This window comes from Theobroma cacao, chromosome 9, assembly GCF_053813885.1.
Source record: "Theobroma cacao isolate CCN51 chromosome 9, ASM5381388v1, whole genome shotgun sequence".
Classification (NCBI taxonomy): domain Eukaryota; kingdom Viridiplantae; phylum Streptophyta; class Magnoliopsida; order Malvales; family Malvaceae; genus Theobroma; species Theobroma cacao.
This window is the reverse complement of record NC_142647.1, coordinates 34,337,087-34,359,580: the sequence shown is the minus strand read 5'-3', so window position 1 is coordinate 34,359,580 and position 22,494 is coordinate 34,337,087. Positions and strand designations below refer to the sequence as shown.

Here is a 22,494-nt window from a genome sequence, read left to right as displayed (position 1 = left end):
CTTTGTTTTCCTCCGTTTTCTAAGCAAACAAACTGACAATTTGCTGAGAATTCAACAAGGCAGCAGGAGGCGGATGCTTACCTGAGGGTCTGTGGAGATGAAATGCAGAAACAGATTCGGGTAGCTATAGCTTAGTAGCCTAACTAAAAGGAGCAAAGAATCTGCAGTCTGCTGCACGACATGCAACGGCTGGTGGAGATTCTGACAGCAATAATTAGCTTTATACGACTTGATTGATCTGTATTTCTAATATCTAAAACTTGAACACAAAAATCTCATGTGATGTTATTTAGTGTCAACGAGAACACTTGTGTACTGCTCATTTTTTCTTCTTCCTCTAGCATTGCAAAGACAATTTGGGTTTTTTTTTTCTTCTCTCATACTATTCATCATTACTAGTAGATTCATAAACAAGAGAGGAAGCTATCACATTAATGTATACATATACAACCTATTAAGAAATAAAAATAAAATATTATCTTTAAAAAAAAATTTAATAAAATATATAATATACAAAATTATATTAAAAATAAAAATAAAATATATACTTGTAATAAGAAATGAAAAATAAAATATATGATATTAAAAATATATTTAAAAAATAACATTATATAAAAATTAACAATAAAAAATACATGTTAAACTTGTATTTTAATATATAAAGATAGTTTTGAAAAATCAACATTACATACTTTGTAAAATACTTATAAAACAAACACTGCAACATTATCTCTCTGTATTTTAATCATTACATTACTTATATATCAAATACTATAATATTATATTCTCTACAATCGTATTATTTATAATCATATTACCTGCAATAAGTGTCAAGTGGCAATTGATTTGGCTAAAAATGAATTTGAATATTAATTTCTTCTTAATTTACCATCCTATCACTAGCCGGTCTAATACATGGCAAATATTTTGCGACAAGCCAAGCCACCCGATTCCGCTGGACCAGCGTCCAGGTTCAACGCTCAGCGAGAAGGGAGAGGCCGTGTGAGTGAGTTGCATGTTGGCATCGTGGACTAACACCCACCACTGGCAAACCTCAGATATAATCTGAGGCTCCTCTTTGCTTTCTGAACCGCTCCTGACTCCACGCAGCCTGTCAGTGTCAGACACACAAACACACTCTCTCTTTCTCTCGCCTCAATGCTAATGGCAACCGGCTCCAACTCTCTTACTACTCTGCCCTTGTCAAGACTAGAATTTCCTCTTGCACTGTTCTCTGCTCGACGAACCAAGCTTTCCGCGTCGCCCCTCCCTTCAATTTCCAATCTTTCACGCTTCAGGCCAAATGGGTTCATTGTATGCTCCCTTTCAAGTGATCATTCCACCACAGGTGATCAAATTCTGGACAAGAGCAGCCCCAAGCCTCACGTTCAAAGCTGGTACTCTTCTATATCGTTCCCCTTTCTATTGGCTTTAATTTCTTTTCTTCTTCTTCTTCTTCTTCTATATTAGCATATTGTATAAGTAGTTGAATTTCTTTTAGAACTGCGGAAAATACAGCTAAAAAGCAGAGGTAGAATGCCCATGGGTGTTGATTTTTAGCTTTCTGAGGGAATTTTAATCTAGTAGGGAGCACAATAGTTGTAAGAAGAATCTCCATAAAGTTATATACACCCTCTCACGCTTTACGAAATCAAAATACCAAGTAAACCATTTCATACAAATACGTTTTCCTAACTAGCTATTTGGATTAGGAGTCTTGAGAGGCACTGTAATCTTAGAAATTTCCTTAAATCCGCCTTTTTGATGCCAAGGAATAGTTTTTTGACACCATAAAATGTTCACTCTGTTTGTAGCGTAAAAGTTACTCTATTTCATAACATTTATTATCCAACATCGTCATTATACTCTGCAGTTGCCCAAAGGCGAGTTATAATTCAATAACTTTTTTTTTCTCTAGTTTTAAAGGCGTATGTTCTGTTTTACAGTACATGGAATTGGAGGGGCTACTCAATCCGCTATCAATGTTCTGGGAGCTGCGGTCCTGCCTTGGTTTTAGTACATGGTTTTGGAGCAAACAGGTCTACATAATTGAAATTTCGCTTCTCATTAGCAGACAAGTAATTTCTATAGGTATTGATTGTATAAAATTGCTCAATGTACTTGTGCTTTTGTATTCTCATATTTTGCATTGCATGCATGTGTTTTTGTTTGAAATCAAGTTGATATTCCTAAAAAGCCTTGGTTGTTATTATTCTTCTGTTCTAAGACCTCTCATGTATATTATAATGAAATTGTTTTTCTTGACAATGTTGCTGCTAATGCACATGTTTGTGTCATGAGAGGGTAATGAATAATACTGCGTTGAGAGAGGTGGAGGATTAGATCCTCACAACTTTCTTAAAAATTATTTTTTTTCTCTACCTCAATGTCAAGCAACATGCCAAAAGTGGTTGCAGTCACCTGTCATCTATGTCCTTCCTTGAGGCTCTCCTTTCCCTTTTATCTTTTCTACTACCATTTTTCTTATTGAGTGATGTCACAGAACTGGAATTTTAAGATGTCTTTATTATCCAATAAACAACATTTTGCTTCTTGAACTAAGAATTACCCTAAGTTTCACTTGACAGGTTTTAAGTATTTAAAGAAACTGCGAAGTGATGTGTATGTTGTTTGCAACGGTTGTGATTGTGTTAGTGGTGGTGGTTTAGGTTCTGGTTGCAGCAAAACTGCATGCCAATTAATGAAGTTATCTAACAATAAAGAAGTCTTTATATTGTGCTTCCTCAAAACATTTAGTCTTGACTCCGTTTTCCATAGATCTGTTGGCCTTCCTTGGTGCACTTGTGTCATAGCAGCTAAATTTTGAGTGAGGGAAGCCTTGAGCCTTGTTCCAAAGGGAATCAAGTATGGAAATTACAAAAAGAGTGTTTTGGCAAGATATGTGTGCTATGTTAGTCATAAGAATCCAAGGGTTCAATGGAACAAAAAGGCATATTTTGATAGGTTTGAGCATAAGGTGGCTAATTAAATTGGCATTCTTAATGTAATTAATCATCATTTGTATAACTATGAATGCCCAATAGTGAGATATATAGGACATGCTGTGCTAGATGCCCTTGTTCTTAGAGAATTGTCAACACACCAGTTTATTTTTGGATGGTTCATTGCAATCTAGAACTTACAGTAGACTGTTTCTTGTTTTTTTTCTGAGTTTTTTCCATTCCTCAAAAGTTTATTTTCTCAATCAGCCAATTGGTATATGCATGCTTGACAGTATATCAATTATTGATTGTTTTAAATGTTTCTTTTTAATAACTTGCTTCTGCAAACTTGATGATCAATTCTTGTGATTTCTTGCTTAGTACAGTAGTCATTGGAGGAAAAATATTCCAGTTCTTGCAAAATCACATAGGGTGTATGCAATTGATCTTATTGGTTATGGATACTCAGACAAACCAAATCCTCGTGAGGTTGGGGACTCATTCTATACATTTGAGACCTGGGCTTCCCAACTGAATGATTTTTGTAGCAGTGTGGTTAAAGACAAAGCATTCTTTATATGCAACTCTATTGGAGGTAACAACCCTTGTTATTGTTCTAATTCATGTCAGATTATTACTTTTTTTTTTTTTTACACATTTTGATGCTTAGCTGATGTCTTAGTATAATTTACAGTAAATTTTAACATCCTTCTTGCCGTGTACCCAACTCCTTTTCTTGAGGGCTTTTACCAATTGTGTATAGTTCGAAAGTTGGTAGCCATTTATATTTGATAGGTTTCAGACTTCAGTGGCTCCTCTACTCATGATAATTATTTCTGGATATGATGGTATTATAGTTGTGAGAATGAAGTAATAACATGAACCTTACTGACCTGCAGATACTGGGCTAAATGCATTTTCCAATGAGGTGTTTCGTATGTTACTCTTATCTCCTTTCTCTTGCCCATTATGACTTAGTAGTTAGTACCTTTTGGCTTTGCTTTTGCTAGGCAAGACAACACTATCTTTGTTCTGTTTATTTATTGTTGATCTTCCTTTAGGCTGCTGAGCATCCATGGCAGTGCCTTCCTTCTGCCCCGATGGCAAAAAAGATGATTCCCCCAATTAAAGGTTCTAAACTATATTTTCATATTCCTCTGAAAACGTAAGAAAGGAAAGAGGAGATATCATTAGACTGCATGCCTAACTATTGGTATAATAGAATGGTCGCTGCTTCCACAGAAAAAAAAGGGGGGGTGTTCTACTGGCTAACAAAATTGTTTGATTGTGCATGTGGGGATGTATTTTGTCAGCTATTCTGGAGGCCTTATTATTTTTGCATTGCAGAGGCATCTTGGTGGTCTTTTTTGTTTTGTAGAGGCATTTTGGTGGCCTTGTTTGATGTACAGTTGGACAGGCACTCTGGTTTTTGGGTACAGAGGTGATCTTTTTTGTTCACAACAGGGGTGAGGATTTTGAGCCAATAAGTTTCACATTGAAACCTATAGGCACAAAATCTCACCTATTGTGGTTGAGGGAACGTCTCCCTCTTACAATGAAATAAACCATAATTTTCAAAAAAAAAAAAAAAGCTTTTGGCATAATAAAAACACCTGAACAGGGTGTTTTTTGCTGCATAACATTTTTGCTTGTTAAGTTGATATAAGGTAAAGAAAGAAAAAAGAAAAACCATAGGAAGTTGCTAAATTACCCTTTGACGTATAGGTTCACCATTGAGAATATTTAAATTTAGTTCATTCTGGGAAAGCATATAATCTGGGTACACTTACCACCTTTCTTGACATTTGTGTACCTGCTTTGCCTGGATATAAGTTAGTTTTCCAGTTACAGTTTACTCTTCATTGCTGGTTCCATGTGTTTCCTTTCCCATTTGCCTCACTATTTAAATTATTATACTATTCTTCTTGCTTGAAAATGTACTGTTATGACCTCATAAATGTGGAAATTGATATTGACATGCAAGGCAGCCCCTTATACTAATAGAGTTGTCAAGAGTGCTTGAGTGAGATGTTTGAATACTGTGCAACTCATGTCCTCAGAAACATTTAAAATTTGTTGACAGTCATTTTCACTTTATCTGATTGGTTATGGCCTCTAGATACCTACTTCTACAATGTTGGTGGACTCCTGTAGTTTTAGGATGCCAATATTTCTGTCTGAATGATGCAGACCTTCTCATTTGATGTTATTTTCTTTAAAAACAAGCAAAGCTTGGATTTGTCTGCATTTCATATTTTGTGGAGATTAATAATAACAGCAATATGCCTGTTAAAATAACGGGGTCTTCATGTAGGACTGGTTGGTCTTCAAGCAGCAGTCACAAAGCCACAGATCTGTAGGGGTATACTCCTATTAAATATATCTCTGCGCATGCTTCATATTACAAAGCAGCCATGGTTTGGAAGACCTTTCATCACATCATTTCAGAGTTTGCTGAGGTAACATTGATTTGGAAGCATTTTTCTTTCTTTCAGCTTAGTGGAAAAAAAAATTGGTTCATTTTTTTTATATCATTTATTAAAGATTCTTGCACTAGTCATCTTGGTTTTAATGTAGTAATGCTGTCTTGGCAGGAATACTGCAGTGGGCAAACTTTTCTTCAGATCAGTTGCCACACCGGAATCTGTTAGAAGCATTCTTTGCCAGGTAGTCTTCTAATGGCTTTTGAAAGAAATGAATTAATCTTTTTACATATGTTGGGTAAGTTAGCTTGTCTAGATGTTACTGAGGTTTGAACCTCTGACCTTGGCCCCAGAACAGGCTTTAACAAGTTAGTAGGTATCACAAGTTGAGTGTTTTGACAGATTTACCACATAGCTATGATTCAATGCTTACTAGTTTCTTCTTCCTACAACCAATAAAAGTTCAATTTTTTTTTTCCAGATTAATTTGTCATTTGGTTTCTTAATTTTTAGCATCCAAAAGAGTCGCCTTGATATGTGAAATTTTGTGAAAACTGAATATTCTCTAGGGCTAGGAGCTAGATATTGAGCAGTTATTGGACTGGTGATAAAATAGAATTGAATAGGCAAGGAGAGGGGAAAGCTTAATGGTGCATGCTTTGCTTTGAGTCACCTTTATATGTGTGGTTGTGACCTATATGTTAGGCCATGGTAGTCCACTACTATTTGCTGCTACTTCTTTTTGTTCAGCATGCAATTTGCACATGAATCATGTTACATGAGTATTCAAAAAAATCTTTTTTAAAACCGATGTTTTGATTATAAGATGATAATATTTTTACATTTATTGCCTTTAAGAGCATAATTGACCCAATTGAAGTTTCCGTAGAAAGTGCTGTTAGAGTAGAGCTATTCTAGAAATGTTGTAAAGAGAAGTTAAGATAACATTTGACAAACTTAATATAGAAGAGGTTTAGGGTTCAGAAAAAACTATTTGATGGTAATTTTTTTATTTTTAAAAAATAAATAAATAAAAGACTCGATTTTATTAAAACCAACTATAATTTTAAATTGAAAGAAATAAATTAAATAAAGAAACCTTGTTAATTGGGAATAAAAAACAAATCAAATATAAACATAGTAAATAAAATGAAATTAAAAAGTTGAACCAAAATAAAAAAGATATATGTGAAATAATATAATTCTCCTCATAATCTTATGAGTAAGAATGGAAGAATGTAAAAAAAGAATCCCATTAAAAATATTTGCTATCATTAATACTTTTTTGAAGAATTGGAGGAGAGATGAAAAGAAAACAGAAAGATGAAAAGAAAAGAAAAGAAAGAAAAGGGGAATAATATTGATAAAAGAAGGAAAGAAGAAGGAAAACCTTTTGGTGGGTGAAAGAGGTTATGTGCATATAGGGCTTTTTATCATTGAAGGAAATGGATTAAAAAAATGGAAAGAGAAAAAAAAGGAAAATTGTTTGGGCCTTTTGGTTGGTGAAAGAGGCTTTCTGCATTTGGGGCTTTTATCATTTTTTCTCAATTCATTATTTTTCCTTTGCTTTATTTCCGTAAATATATTCTTATAAAATGTTATAAACTAGAATAATTTTGGGTTTAATAGGACCTAGAAGGCTTCATGTTGAAGGGCAAAAATGAAAAAGATTATTTACTAGCGGGCCTCTGACAGCTTCCTACATAATCTCCAATTTCATGGACTTATGGTATCTTAGTCTTTAAGTTGAAAAGCTAGCAATGCTGTTATATCTAAACTTTGAAGCTATATGGTTATGAGGTATTGTAGCATTGAAGAAGTAATTATCGAGAACTGAGATTGAGATTTTGATAATATGTATGACACATTAGTGTAATATAGAGAAACCAAGAAATTTATTGAAAAGAGAAGCACAAAGTTAGCAATGCCTTGACTGCTTCTGCTGCATTGCATTTTAGTGTTACCATGACACCTCTCAAGTTACTGAAGAACTAGTTCAGAGTATCCTGCATCCAGGACTAGAGCCTGGAGCTGTTGATGTTTTTCTTGAGTTCATATGCTACTCAGGTGGTCCCCTCCCTGAGGAATTACTGCCACGGGTGAAGGTGAGTTTCTTCAACTGATTTCTGATTTGCCATATTCTTTCCCTCCAGTCCAATGTTTACTTTCATGGATAAGTTTCTGTTTCTTGTTTCATCTTTTTGCAGTGCCCTGTTTTGATAGCATGGGGTGATAAGGATCCCTGGGAAAGAATCGAGCTTGGAAGAGCCTATGGGAATTTTGATTCCGTAGAAGACTTTATCATCCTTCCTGATGTTGGCCACTGCCCTCAGGTTTCTCTCTCTCTCTCTCTCTCTCTCTCGCACACACACACACACACACACACACATGCTCGCGTGCACACAATCGCACACGGGCATGTGCGCACGAGCGTGTGTGTGTGTTGAGACAAGCTTCTTTGCATGTATGCGAGAGTAAATGTGACACATTGAAGTGTGTTTACAAGAATGAACTTTCAGACATCTTTCTTTCATGTACAATCATGTTCAAAGATTACCAGATATCATTTAGACCATTTACCCTAAAATATTTAAATATATGCTTTCTAAAATTTGGCATTAAATACTGGCCTTTGGTTTGCTGTTGATTAAAGGAAGTGTCATTTAAAGAAACACTGATCAGAATGGATTGCTGTTCGTGGATATTATAATATGTTGTTAGTCACTTCTATCTCTCTATTATGGATGTGCATGTAGGATGAAGCTCCACATCTTGTGAATCCACTTGTTGAGTCATTTGTGGCACGCCATTATAAATCTCCAGCTAGTGCTTCAACAACCATTTAAATCCATGGTGGAGCTTTTGTTGCTACTCCTATATCCATCATTGGCATTCATGATATTCCTTTGCAAAAGGTAACTGCCAATCACACACTGTACATAATTCAAAGTAGCATGCCAAAAAGCAACTAAAAAAGTTCTCCTCGTGACTGCCTTTTATATGTAGCATTTTCTGGAGGCTGAATGCTGAGATTTGCAACGATTGTTAATTGAATGTCACCTTGTCAATTCTTGCCACCGGTGTTCTTCCACAACTCATAAGCAATTAACAATGTTATATAGCAGGAAGCCTATATATTCCTTAGCTCAGAAAGGGGATTTTGTTTTCTTTTATTGCGTTAATGTTTGATGATATTTGACTGCTTTTGCAAGTGCTGAAAAGACCAATTTATCTACATAGGCAAAGCATGAATCTGAAGAAACCATGGCCCTGCAATATTTCAATGTGTTCAAATGGTGTCGGACAGTATGTATTTCGAAGAGCTACACTACTTTGATTGAGAATCTTATGTGCTTGAATGTGTGATTGGAAGCGAAAAATCATAGAAATAAAACTTGCGCGATGGCCAAACTAAGATGAGGTGATGATTGTGTGATGTTCTAGCGGCGTAGAATATGGTTGGATTCCAACGTGGATGTTGAGTCTCTTCTAACAATAGTGAAAAGAGGAGTAAGAAACATTTTCCGCTAAAATCTGGATTGGTCATTGGTGCCTGGGACACATCAAGCTCAACCAGACCGCAACTTTTCTTGCAATCTTAAATTATCAGATGTTGACATCTTAAGAGTGTTGATTTTAGTCATAAAAGATGTGTTTTTTTAACACAAATCGTGATAAGGGATTAAATCAATTATTACTAATAATTTGAGTTTAACATGATTTAAGTTCGAAAAGTTATTGTGCCAATGATGCTTGGACCGAGATTGTTATAATTTTTATCAATATATGTGTAAGTTAGATATGAGCTTTCACGTTGATTGTGCTTATGATGTATAGTTTTAACGAGGATATCAAGAATTTTAATAAGTGAGATTGTGATATCTCATTTGATTATTACGAGTTATATGAAAATTTAAGTCAATTATTACTAATCTTGAATTTAAATTTTTAAGAGACATGTGATTTAAGTCTGAAATTTATAGTACTTAAAACCGAGTCATTGCAATAATGGAGCTGGGGGCATTATTTTGTCGTTTAGAATTGTAGGTTTAATGCGCTTTTACGTGTTCTCTTGTGGGGTAGAAGTACCTAATCAAACTTTTTCTCTGTCTCTATGGTATATATATCTAGTCTAGAAGAAATTAAAATAATGAAGCATGTGCCAATGATGCTATCAATCATAAAAAAAATCACTGACTTGGGAAAAAAATCTGGGGAGTTTGTAAAATGGCAAGGTCTTTTTCCTGATCAATTCCCCTTTTGACTGAAGCAGTGCACTAAAAGAAAAAGAGGTGGGGGTTGAGGCACCGAAGCGGCCGTCAGCTGTCACCGCCAAAGATATCAACTCCAAAAATTGACACTTGGAACTTAACTGGCGCTCAAGTCTTGACGGCTGCAAAACTTATTTGGCAATTAACAACCTACAAGCTACTGTTTGAGCCCTAAGTTTTAGTTAAAATCAAATCAAAATGCAAACCCTAATCTTGACTTATTAGATCCATTGCCCATGAACAAGTTAAGAATCATGTGATTTGTTGGTGGCAAAAAAGTTGTCTGCCTCAGCAACCAAAGAGCGAAAGATTAGTTTTAGAATAAAATAAAGGTTGAGAAAATCTTTTTAAATTATTGAATAAAATTTAAACAAATTATTATTTTCTTATTATATTCAATCAAATTATTGTATTTTTGTTTTAGATTAAATAGGTGGTTATGACTAATGATTGATTATTATCACTTGTCATTTTATACTTATATGATACTTAAATGGTGAAAAATGACTCATATAATTATCATATTTTATATTATGTTAGTTTGTTACGTTAACATCTAATGATACAAAATAACAAATGATATTTTGATTCATAATAATTAGTAAATTATTAATTAGAAGAGTTTATTTAATTCAAAAGAAAAGTATAAGAGCTTGATTGAACACAATAAAAGAATAAGAGTTTATTTAATTCAAAAGAAAATCATAAGAGCTTGATTGAACACAACAAAAGAATAAGAGTTTATTTAATTTTTGTTAAACAATTCAAAAAAATTTTAAGATATTATGTCTTTTAGAATTGTCAAAGGGAACTTTTTGCTATTTATTCAAATTTGGATTGGAGCTTGGGTACTGTTGGTTACTACTACTTCATATAATATTGAATACTCCTCCTATCTTAACAAGGCGGTTAGTTTTTGTCTATACTAATTTGTCTTGAAATGTATTAATTATATATGAGTTGATTGAAATTTATATATATATATATATATATAAAATCAATTTATATATATATATATATAAAATCAATTTATATATGTGAAAAAAATTGAGTTCTTGCCATATTCAAATATTAGAAAGCAAATTTGTCACACTTGGGGCACACACATTTTAAAAGTTTATAATAAAAAAAACAGAGTTAACCCACCAGAAAGAAATGTTTTGTTATATAAAATAATAATAATAATAATATATCAAGTTCATATTGGGTTCTCAATATTTTAAGTGTATAGATACCAATGGCAATTGGCATGATCATTCAAGCAAACATGATAAAGCATGAAAATCTTTCCATTTATCAATGGTGGGCTTGATGTGGCCCCCGCATCATCATCATCCTTAATGCACGCTTGAATCCATTTTAATGTTATGACCCCTTTGGGCCTTGGCCATCATGATTACATCATGGGTGATAAAGGTTGGTATCATTTAAATGTATATACCAACAATGAGAAAATGCTAAAATTTACAGAATTTTGTGTCTTATACAATCATAGCCCTTCTCATTTAACCATTTTATTTAATTGATATTTATTTTTTTTTTATTTATTATTTATAAAAAATATAAGAAATGAAAGTATTTTAATACATGGGATGGGTTTGTCTCTAATGATTATGGTTCATCAATCAAGGAAAAATTTGTTCTTGTCATTGGCCTTCCATTTACTTATTTCTACTATTGTATTCCTATTAGGTTCAGCCATGGGAGCCAGAAGACAAAAAGTTGTATATATAATATCTAATGCAGGAGGGGTTAGAGCCTAGAGGTGACTTTTGATAAACAAGTAGCTAGCGGCCACCAAACACACAGACTCCTAATTCGATTTTGCAAAGAGATGGAGGAGATGAATCCCTCATTCTCTCCAAGAAATGGGAACAGTCATAACTTATTGGTGCACCCACCAAACATAGATATATTATTTGTAAAAGGATGGGAGAATCTTCTTTGACTCAAAATTGAACTCGCATCAATTTAGATCATTCAAGTATGGGCCATGCTATGAACATCATCTCTCACGTGTCATGCAAAGCCCTACAGTACACACATTAACATTTGATTAATTATTTGACCATATTGCCTTTCCTTAAAAACTATACCATATACATTGAGGTGGAGACTTCTTTGAGGGAGACTTCGAAATATGCATATATAGCTATTGACATTATATTTTCTGTAGTGTTCCTTAATTTGGAGGCGAAGTAGAGGTTAATTATGGGTAAGTTCAAAAGGGTTTGTGTCTTTTGTGGAAGTAATTCAGGGAACAGAAAGATATTCAGTGATGCAGCTCTTGATCTTGGCAGACAGCTGGTTCTTGTTCTCTCTTGCTCTTTTCTTTTTGCTTCTTTTCTCGTTTCTCTCTTGTATGTATCCATACGCCCACCACATGCTCAGGCGCAAAGACAAAGCTAGCTGATGAGTTAATTAATTTGCTTTCAATGGGAATTTTGCAGGTCGAAAGGAAGATGGATTTGGTCTATGGAGGTGGGAGTATTGGGTTAATGGGTTTGGTTTCTCAAACAGTTTATGACGGTGGACGTCATGTTCTTGGGTAAGATGACTAAGAGAAAGGATAAACTTACAGCGTTTTTTAGTGTTGAATATAACAAAAGTAGACTCCCTACGAATCCATGTGTTTTTTTGGATTTATTGGTTTTATGTATTCCTTTCAAGTCTCTTTCTACCGCAAACGCTTTCTTTTGCTGTTGTTTTCAAGCGTTTGAAAACTGGCAGCAGGCTGATTCATCGGCATGCAGTAATCATATCTTTTGTTCATTGTATCAATTTTGTTTATTTCTGGCTAGACCTGGACCACGCTAACTTGTTTGAAAGCAGCTTGTTAGTACGCATCTATGCATCATATTTTATAATTAATATCCCAACATCTTATGGTTCTTTTTTTGGTTAATTTTGCTGTAGAGTAATCCCAACAGCTCTTGTCTCAGTTGAGGTATGAAATGAACACACCCACTCTCTCACGCTCAATTCTCTCTCTTCTAGGATGCTGATACTTTGATTTCAGATATCAGGCCATGCAGTAGGAGAAGTGTTGGTTGTATCCGATATGCATGAAAGAAAAGCAGAGATGGCTCGTCGAGCTGATGCTTTTATTGCACTTCCTGGTAAGCATCCCGGCCAGAACCCAGAGCCCACGCAATTTGAAGTACACACGAATGTAAGGATTTTACCTTAATGTCACTGCTACAGTGTTTATGAATCTTAATTTTGTTTACTAAGGGGGCTATGGGACAATGGAGGAGTTGCTGGAGATGATAACTTGGTCTCAGCTAGGCATCCATCACAAACCTGTAAGTATACATATAATATCTCAGCTTCTCCTCCACTAATTTTCTTCTTCTTTTCTTATTCTTTATGCATGTCCAGATTGTAAAGATCAATCCTATAAAAGTGACCCGAGAACATTTCTCTATGTCCAATATTGTACAATACTGGCTAGTTAAGACTTTCAAAAGTTCCCTAGACAGCAAAACAAAAGTAGAGAACTGAAAGAGCTATATATATGTCAATATTAATAATAATAAAATCTAAGCTATGGCATCAATTCCTAAAAGAGAGCGGCCTAGAATATGATTTACAATTCTATTTTCATTTTATTAAAAGAATATATATGATATCAACACATTGTGAGGAATGAATACATATATATCTTCGCCCACTTGAATTGAACAACACCACTGATGTAAAGGCTTTCAAACTTTATATATCACGCTTAAAATTCTAATGATATATCAACTTCTTCAATCACAAAATCAAAGATTTACGATCAGTTATTACATATATATGCTGGCAGACATACATTTCATCTATCTCATATACCCACTTTTTTCCCCCCAAAATTCAAATCCAACTCTTCCAAATGGATGTCTAATGATTTACTTAAGATATCTCAATGTTTTGCTTCGCATCTAGAGTGTAAAGTTAAGAAAGAGTTGCTTCCAACTGAGGACATAGGAGAAGATCAAAGAATTGGTTAATATAGTATAATATTTAGCAATATCCCCATCAAGCTAACTGCCTCTGGACATCTTTTATTTATTAATATTTTTCATCTCTATCACTATTAGGAGGGAAGAAATCAATGATAATCTACTTAAAATCATTTCTTTTAGTCTTTTCAATTTTCACTATACCGTTCAGCTTGATTGTTTGTTTTTTTTTTTTTTATATATATATATATATGTGATTTGGATCGCACAATAAAAAATAACGTCCTCTAATTTTAATAATTTCATTTCTCTCATTTTAGATTTAAAATTCAAGATCTCTCAATTAAAATCTCAAATTTTTAATTATTGAGATATTCGTAGGAAATAATTTTTCACGACATTTGAAATATTAAATAAATTGTTATTGCAATGTTCTCTCAACGGCCAAAACACTCATATATAGTATCTTAAAATTTATAATACCTTTAAACATAACATTATATATCATTGTGCAAACAAAATTTTACTTTGCCATTTTTCTTGCATATTATTTAACTACCAGTTCTTCTTCTTCTTATTATTTTTTATTATAATTATTATTAGTTTGGTTGATGAAATATGTATAATTAGTTTATCAGAAGTATTCACCCTTAAAAAACTTAACACTACGTGGCTATGTAGGATTGATTGTTCCCATGGAGCTAGCTTTCTTCTATTGCAGATTGAGATTATAGCTATTTGACAACAATTATTAGCGATCGTTGCACCATGCTGTTTATGATAAGCAATCATGCATGTACTCCTAATTTGGAACATTTGCTAGATCCTTTAAAGACATTTCGTACGTAATTTTCCAAGAAGTAGTAATTCCATTATTTTGATCAAGTGTACATATGATGATTTTCTCTTTAGTTGATTAGGCTGCTTCATTCACATGTCTGAGTGAGTGTTTTGTTTTTGGCCTTGATAGTTCATGTACGTTGAAGGTTAATGCTTTATCAAAACCAAGTATCGGATCATATGACGAGTTACATAGAGTGGGACAGATTAACATTCATTAGAAGACATACATTGGGGTTCCAAGTTTACACAGTCCCAAACAAGTGGAAAAGGAATTGGCTTAATTTGGCAGATTCTTTCAATGTGTTCTGATCTTGGTAGTAAAGTAAGCACGTTGATTTGGAAAACCATAAACATCTAATCCCCTTTCCAACTCTTTCAATCAACAGTTGGACTTCTTAAATCATGAGGCCCTCCAACTTGAGAGCCATCTAATTTTAGTGATGGGATGGCCATGAAATCGACTCAACACCCATTGTTAGGCCCTTGCATAGACCCTAAACTTTTTTCCCTGGAATGCATCTAGCTAGTAGGAAATAGTTTTAATGTTTGTGGTCATGTGTCATGACAGCAATCATATCTCGTGCATTGTATTTGTATGGGTCCTAAAGAAAATTAAAAGCACATTAGACTTTCTTTATTTTTTGAGAAAACGAGTTAAAATGAAAAAGAATATTGACTTTCTTGGTTGATGACCCGTTGGTGACATCTTAGAAGCTCCAAATCTTATGCTTCCTATCATCTCTTTAGAAATCTACATTTAAAAAAAAAAGAAAGAGGAAAATCCTTTAATTACATGTACTTTATCAAAATCAGGATTTCTTCTCATCATCAAATCTTAAATTGAAAATGATCATCAGGTAGGTCTGTTGAACGTTGATGGGTATTATGATTGCTTGCTGGGGTTGTTTGACAAAGGAGTGGAAGAGGGATTTATCAAGCCTTGTGCAAGGAACATTGTGATATCCGCAAAGAATGCTGAAGACCTCATTCAGAAGATGGAGGTACTCTATTACTACTATTTAAAACCCTAAAGCAATCGTGAAAATATACACACCACCCTTTATATTCATCATTCTACACACACTTGATCAATGAGTTATCTCTTGTCTTGACATCAGAATTAAAATTCATTAATAAATATTATAAATTTTTTATAAGGTGACAAGCGCTAATAATATATATATATATGTGATCAGTTTAGTTCAATTTTTTGTTTTAGTTTGTCTATTATTTCTTCCATAAATGTACCATATATTTGATATAATATTGCAAGTTATTTGATTATGAATGTAATTTTTTTGTACAATTTGTAATTACCCTCATTAAAAAAATAATAATAATAATAATAAAAAACGTAAGAAGGAGTACGATGGGTACTTGATCCTTGGTTCTCTACCCGAATCTCACTTCACTTTTCTCACTTGAGCTAAAGTCAATTGACAATGTACACATATTTATTGTTTGACAATCACCTAATCCGACTCGGAATTTGTAGGTTCTGATATTTTTCCTACTATTTAGAACAACGACACTAAATAGGGTTATAGGGTAATTAATTAAAAATAAAATAAATTAAAGAATGGAAACAGTCAAATTGGTGGACACCTTTGATTAATATCATACGAGGATTCAACATATCGACAGGCTGTCATGCAAACATCTCCTTTGAAATTTCCCATATATTGCAAAGGCTGTTTTCAATCATTTTCATAACACATGATGCAGGAGTATGTGCCCGAGCGAGACCGAGTGGCGCCGAGTCAAAGCTGGGGCAAACACTGCACTAATGATATGAATCGGTAGCGGTATGCTTCGTTTGGGCATCTTAAGAGGAAAAACACTTTCTTTTCGTTGTCCTACTTGCAATATTATCTTTACATAGGTGTCTGTGCTTGAGTAGTTGGCAATTGTACGGTCGAGGTTGGGTCAAATTACCTCAGGTTTTAAAGAAATTGAATAATTTTAATTTTGGATTATTTCAAATTCATCATCTCATTTCGGTTTAAATCATTTTAGTTTGATATTTAGATTAATTTTTTAAAATTTAAATTGAATTGGGTTCGGACAGATTAGTTGGATTTAGTTTAATTATTCAAAATTATTAAGGTTTGGGTCATTTTGGGTTCGAGTCATCTTTGGATTTAAGGTGAACATGTTCAGATTATAAAAGTTTTATATATAATGCTTTTAAAAAGTTCCAGAATTATTCTAAAATTTTTTTTATATTTTATCTTTGTATTTTTAGTTTAAGTCAAATAGACATTTATAACTAATAGTTAAATAATAGTCAAATAGTTAAAATATCACATGTCATTTTATATCCATATGACATTAATATGAAAAGTGAAAAATATCACATAATTATATCATTATATTACATCAGCATGTTATGTCAATCATCTATTATAATACGTCAGTATGCCACGTTAGCGCCAAGTGTCATAAAGATGACAAAAGGCATTTTGAATAGTAATAATTAATCAACCATTAATCATAAAGATTTATTTAGCACAAAGTAAAAATAAAAAAACTTATTGAATGCAAAAATAAAAATTTATTTAAAGTTCATGAAATATTTTCAAATTTAAATCAAATTTGTCTAACACTAGTTTTGTAACATAATTGAAAATGAAGAGCAAATTTTTCATAAAATGGTCCACAAATGATTGTTAACATTTAACAAATATTCAAACTTCGATAACCATATATTTCTGAGAAAACTACTTTTACAAGAAGGAGCATGACAGCATAACATCAAGAAACAATGGGAGAAAATCCTCAATAATATTGTTTTGCTACTTTCTCAAAAGAAATGTTAGCATTCGAAGTATTTGGGTCGAAATTTAAAGGCCCAAAGTTTGTTGCGCTTTGTCAAAGTATAAGATATTTCAGATTTCAAATAGTGTCAGCCAAGCTAGCTAATATGTGTGAGTCAGGTATGAAATTCAACCATACATACCGACCGGCTACAAATGATTAAGACCTAATTAAATCCTACCTAAATCTTTCTTATTACACCATTTATAAATCTGGCAATTTAAAATGAGATACATAATCAAAACTTTTGCTTTGGTAATTTATTTAAATATGAACTTCAATTACGTAATGTATCTTGGTTTGTCATATCTATAATTGACATGTTAAAATGAATTTATGTAATAATCTCTCAAAAATATAACCATGATATTAATGGAAAAATGTGAATCCATTTATACTCATATGAAATTATATAATGCCATCAAAGTGAGGTTTTAACAGCAAGCAGTTTTGATAATTATGACTAAAAATGCAAGATAGCAGGCAATATAAGGAATAGGGGATGCAACATGTGTATGAAGTACAATGGCGTTGCCAATAGGATTGTTGTCCATAGAGGTGTTAAATAGGCTGAGCAGCAGCCCGTAGGCCCTGCTTATTGCCACAGTACATGTTGTGCACATGAAAAATGTTAGGTCGGCGCAGCCCATTAACATTGCAAAAGGAACAAAACGATACACAAATCATAATATTCACGTATTTAACATTGCAATTCTAGCGTATATGTATACAAGACTAATAAATTGTGATTACTACTTAAAAACACATTACAATTCTGAGGTATGTCACTAGTGAGGTTTTCATGCAGCTCATCCTTTACTCCACGATCACACTCAAGCAAAGCTCCAGCTTAAGCAGCTTGACTAACAAGTTGAACTCAATTCAAGGTTTGTAATACAAATTAAAGTGAATATCGAATTTTTATAAAGTAAATTATATAAATAAAATATGTTTCATCGCCAGTTCTGTGTAATAAAAGTTTTAGACAAAATATGATCCAAGTCCTCCCAAGTTTTAAACAATAGCATCGCAAAAGTACTAGTTACCTTCCCTATATACTCTTTTCTAATATAGACAAGTACAAATCAAATATAACCCAAGAACTTTGGGTAAGGATGACAGCTGATAACAACTTCTGGAAAGCACTGCTAGTCCCAACTCCCAAATAGACAGAAGACATCAAGGTATTTCTGGTTGTACTTGGTTGACAACATAAAGTAGCTTGATTTGTCTTTTGATATGTAATATCATAAAAGGTCAAGGGATTTAACTTTTGCAAAATTTGGGAGCATCCAAATGGAAATCTCACCGTCCAACACCAGCATTTAGACCCTGCAGCCAATTGTTCCATCTAAATACATTGGTGCACATGCTTGAATGCAACTGTGGGGCATTAATACAAGTGACAAGTAAAACATCCAACAGTGAACACCAAGCAAAATAAGTTGAATTTCTATTATAACATTGGTTCATCACTGTTCGCAGAAATTCCTGCTGACAAAGGAAAATGCAGCAAGAAGCCAAAAAAAACTCAAGGGTCTCATGCAACAACTAGTGAAGACAGTGAAAGGCATGATGATGCACACAACTCCTATGTTCTAAGAATTCTTGGAATCACATCTCATGAATTTGAATTGGTCATTAAAGCATATAGACTTCCTTCGCTCTTGCCTTACAAGGTACAAGAGATAAGAATAATATTCATTTACAAAAAGAGAAAAAGAAAAAATTCAACAGTATTAGGACAGAATAAACTCCACTATAAGTTGAATATACCACTACTAGATATATAGGGTTTTCAGAATGAACAGAAATTGCCAACATTAACAATAATAAAATAACAAAAAAACACCAAGCCTGAACTAATCTCGACAATTACATTTTGTAACAGAATCAAGAAAGTTTAAGAAATAACATGAAAGTTGAGAAAAACAACAGAAGGGCTAATTCCCGACCTGTTCAGCATGTATTAATTCCATCCTTGCAATCTTTGGTCAAATTATAAAAGGTTTCTACACGTGTCTTCGACCTGTAAAGTACCTCAGTATCCACAGCAACTCTCATGTATCCATCAAACTCAACTGGTTTTCCACCATTCAACAGCCCTGTCTCATTGTACCACTCACTTGTGTTACTCCATAATTCCTTGTAATCATCGAGCAAATGGACCTTGTACTGAGACCTCAATTTATCAAAGTAATTATAGAATGGCTCATTTGTTGCTATGTACAGATTCCTCCAAGGCTGAATTATTTCTTTAAGCTTCATGAGAAGAGCATCAGGAGATGTATCAGAATCCAAATGTGGCCACAGCTCTTTATTCTGTGCTTTTTCCCCTCGAACCACATGCACAGCATCAAAATCCCAGTCCATTTGTCCACTGATTTCAGTCACTATATTCATCAATCTTTTTGATTTCCATAAAGCATGCCATGGCCTCTGAAGGTACTTAGCTGCTTGCCCCTCACATACCCTGTACCAATAGTTTTCAGGCTCTGGAGCATCAAACTGCCTCCAAAGGATTGTGCTCTTATCTTTCTTAAGTTGCATTGGTGTGACTTTATATGTTGTTACCTTCTTGACTGGCACTTTTCTTTTATGGCCTCTATCCCATTTCTTCCAATCTCTCAAGAATTCACTCTCCTCCACGATGGAAGCCACCTCCTTAAGATGCTCAAAATCAAAATAAAACCTAAAATCTTTTCCCTCCTCATCCTTATTGTTTGGATTGTAAGTTGCCGACAAACATATGCTCAAATCCATCACAAATGTCCTATTCAAGTACATAGCCTCTCCTAAACCACAGAGGAAACTCCACAAATAATGATTCATTCCCTTGCAGTAGTCCCCTCCCCGTGCATAATACAAATACTTCCCCTTTCTAAAGTTCATTTCCGAACCCAGAGTTGGAATAGTATCATTTATCTCTTCATCACGTATCAGTGGTGCTAGCTTGGGATTCCCACCACTCCTTGTGGTGTTAGGTCTATTCCTAGGCCTCCGAGCGTTAATGCCCGAATGCCAGCCATTTGCATGCACCACTTTATAGGTACAATTCTCCGCAATCCCAAACCTGAACCTTCTAAAGTCCCTATACTTTCTCCACGACTTTTCTTTCTTGTTCCTAAACCTCCAAGCCACATCACACTCATCCGGTTTCGACCCAATGACCGGAGTTTGATACTCCAGAAACACGATAAACTTGAAAGTTTTCAAATTAAACTTCTCGACCGCGAGTAAAACGCGTGGATCCGAACAATTCACAACCTTTACCTCCTCACAATCTGATTTTAAGCTCATATTCGAGATTTTCTCTTCAGACTTCTCGATCACGGTTTCAGTGATGGGATTGACTGCCAAAGCAGGGGGCACGGCGGGAGCTGGCACAGCAAGTAAATCCTCACCGGTTTTGAGGATGGAGTTGTCATTCTTGAAAGTGGCATTTTCGGTTTGAGTGAAGAGTTTGGTTAAGGCTGGAGCTGACTCCAGCCATGGATCTGGTGGGTGATAGGTGATCGCGATAACCGTAAATATTAGCACTGAGAAAACAAAAACTGAGAAACACAGGTTGCTGATAAGTTTTATCAGATTTTGTCCAATTGGCTCAGTGCTGAACTCTGATTCCTTCATGGGTTTCTGTTTTATATGAAAACCCAAACGCAAAAACTAATCAGATCTCCAGATGAACCAACTTTAATAATAGAAAATGAAAAAACTAATCTGATTCCTTCATGGGTTTTGTTTATTTTCGAAAATCCAACAGCAACAACTAATCAGATCTTGATGACAGTATAGAAATGAAAGATAGAAAGGAAAGAGCTCAAGATTTGGATAACACTTACATGTGAATGTTAAATGGGCTCTATTTTTCTGGAAACCAACAAGCTATAGAAGTAACCAGATCCTGGATTTGAACAAGAAAAGCAGCGCTTTGACGACAGAGAAAATGAGAGAAGAATGGAAGCGACGAGAGAGAAAGAGAAGGAGATCCGGAGAGTTGATTTTGCGATAAACTAAAAAGAAATGTGAAAACAGAATAGTAAGTAATACTACAAAACTTATTCTGAGTTTGGTGTGGGTTTGTTCGCTTTGCCAAAGGCTTTGGCTAGAAGCAAAGAAGAGGCGCTGAATGAAAGGCAAAGCAGGGCAGGGCAGGGTGGGTTGTTTACACTTCACTTTCACTCTAAAATTGTAGTGAACAGCGGCGGTGCCATGTCAGCATCAACGGATTTAGACGTCCCACCAGTTCACTCGCTTGCTACTAAAATTAAATCTACTAGGGTGGTGCCCCGCTTCGCGTGGGTGTCAAATTTTTTATTAAAGATAATTTAAAATTACATAATATTATAAATAAAAATAATAATAATTAAAGAGAAATAATTTGAAATTTAAAAATACTATAAATAATAGTTATAATGATAATTTAAAGATAATTATTTTAAATTTTTTAAAATATTTTATCTTCTCTTATTAAGTAAAATTTTTATTTAAATAATTTTTTTGAAAACATTTGATCTTATAGATCTTAATATATGCTAATGTTGATATAATCATATTTTGTTAATTACATGATTTTAATAGTGAAATCAAATTCATATTGAGAAAATATAATATTTTAAAAATAATTATTGATAAGCTACATATTGATACAATAAAATTATTAAAATAAAATGAATATTTTTTAAAAGTCAAAATAAAATGAATATTAATTATACTTGTTAAATTTTTTTTAGTTGTAATGATGAAATATTCTTAATGATCTTTAATTTTAATTAATACTTTTTTATCTCATGCTTTTAAAATTATTTAAAACTAATCTACCTCGTGATTCTTATCATGTCTCATTAAAAATTAAAAATTTGTTTTACATCAAATTTGGATGAAATCCACAAAAATCCACCAAAAAAATTTATTTTTATATTATATTTTACAAAAATATATATTTCTTAATACATCGAAGCATTGTTAGCTTCAATTCCCTGTGAACCAAAACACCATCACTTAATGTGGGAAAAACTGCTTCTAAAGCTAAAGAGAAAAAATCCCCTATTAACAATCCTAATGCAACTGGCCCCACAAAAACCATCTTAAAATTCTTTTTAAGAGCTTGTTTGACCTGACTTTTTTCTAACTTAAAAGCTATTATGAAGCTCTTACGGAAAATAATAGCTTTTAAAATTAAGTTAAAGTTGTTTGATAAATTTCTTTTTATAAGTTTTTTTTTTATAAATTATAATTTTTGTTAAAATTATCA

The 22,494-nt window shown here is 33.6% G+C and overlaps 3 protein-coding genes across 6 annotated transcripts; 2 read left to right on the top strand and 1 right to left on the bottom strand.

Annotated features, from left to right (window-relative positions):
* The first annotated feature begins 974 nt into the window (after positions 1-974).
* LOC18589578 (alpha/beta-Hydrolases superfamily protein) lies at positions 975-8,709 on the top strand. Of its 4 annotated transcripts, XM_018128228.2 has the most exons (11): positions 1,013-1,397; positions 1,947-2,039; positions 3,329-3,537; positions 3,842-3,870; positions 4,004-4,073; positions 5,257-5,401; positions 5,537-5,609; positions 7,324-7,470; positions 7,573-7,698; positions 8,122-8,280; positions 8,372-8,709. In XM_018128228.2, the coding sequence occupies exons 1-10, from the start codon at positions 1,159-1,161 to the stop codon at positions 8,209-8,211; spliced, it is 1,221 nt and encodes a 406-aa protein (XP_017983717.1). In that variant the 5' UTR covers positions 1,013-1,158; the 3' UTR covers positions 8,212-8,280; positions 8,372-8,709. The 4 variants fall into 4 exon arrangements, with proteins under 4 accessions (XP_088666145.1, XP_017983717.1, XP_017983718.1 ...); XM_018128229.2 differs by lacking the exon at positions 4,004-4,073 and having other exon boundaries at positions 1,017-1,397; positions 3,842-3,877; XM_007014612.3 differs by lacking the exons at positions 3,842-3,870; positions 4,004-4,073 and having other exon boundaries at positions 1,025-1,397.
* A 3,064-nt stretch (positions 8,710-11,773) lies between these two features.
* On the top strand, positions 11,774-16,406 carry LOC18589577 (cytokinin riboside 5'-monophosphate phosphoribohydrolase LOG8-like). The gene is made up of 7 exons (XM_007014610.3): positions 11,774-11,943; positions 12,087-12,184; positions 12,553-12,583; positions 12,656-12,755; positions 12,871-12,941; positions 15,281-15,424; positions 16,149-16,406. The coding sequence occupies exons 1-7, from the start codon at positions 11,848-11,850 to the stop codon at positions 16,224-16,226; spliced, it is 618 nt and encodes a 205-aa protein (XP_007014672.1). The 5' UTR covers positions 11,774-11,847; the 3' UTR covers positions 16,227-16,406.
* Positions 16,407-18,979: 2,573 nt separating this feature from the next.
* SUB1 (calcium ion binding protein) lies at positions 18,980-21,283 on the bottom strand. The gene is made up of 2 exons (XM_018128305.2): positions 21,083-21,283; positions 18,980-20,876 (listed from the first exon to the last, which is right to left on the bottom strand). Exon 2 carries the CDS (start codon positions 20,868-20,870, stop codon positions 19,200-19,202), a length of 1,671 nt encoding a protein of 556 aa, XP_017983794.2. The 5' UTR covers positions 20,871-20,876; positions 21,083-21,283; the 3' UTR covers positions 18,980-19,199.
* Positions 21,284-22,494: the final 1,211 nt, after the last annotated feature.

Coding starts and splice junctions, on each gene's coding strand:
- LOC18589578 (XM_018128228.2), top strand. CDS start 1,159: ATGCTAATGGCAACCGGCTCCAACTCTCTTACTACTCTGCCCTTGTCA. Junction 2,040..3,328: donor CATGGTTTTGGAGCAAACAG/GTCTACATAATT, acceptor TGCTTAGTACAG/TAGTCATTGGAGGAAAAATA. Junction 3,538..3,841: donor TATATGCAACTCTATTGGAG/GTAACAACCCTT, acceptor ACTGACCTGCAG/ATACTGGGCTAAATGCATTT.
- LOC18589577 (XM_007014610.3), top strand. CDS start 11,848: ATGGGTAAGTTCAAAAGGGTTTGTGTCTTTTGTGGAAGTAATTCAGGG. Junction 11,944..12,086: donor TTGATCTTGGCAGACAGCTG/GTTCTTGTTCTC, acceptor GGAATTTTGCAG/GTCGAAAGGAAGATGGATTT. Junction 12,185..12,552: donor GGTGGACGTCATGTTCTTGG/GTAAGATGACTA, acceptor ATTTTGCTGTAG/AGTAATCCCAACAGCTCTTG.
- SUB1 (XM_018128305.2), bottom strand. CDS start 20,870: ATGAAGGAATCAGAGTTCAGCACTGAGCCAATTGGACAAAATCTGATA.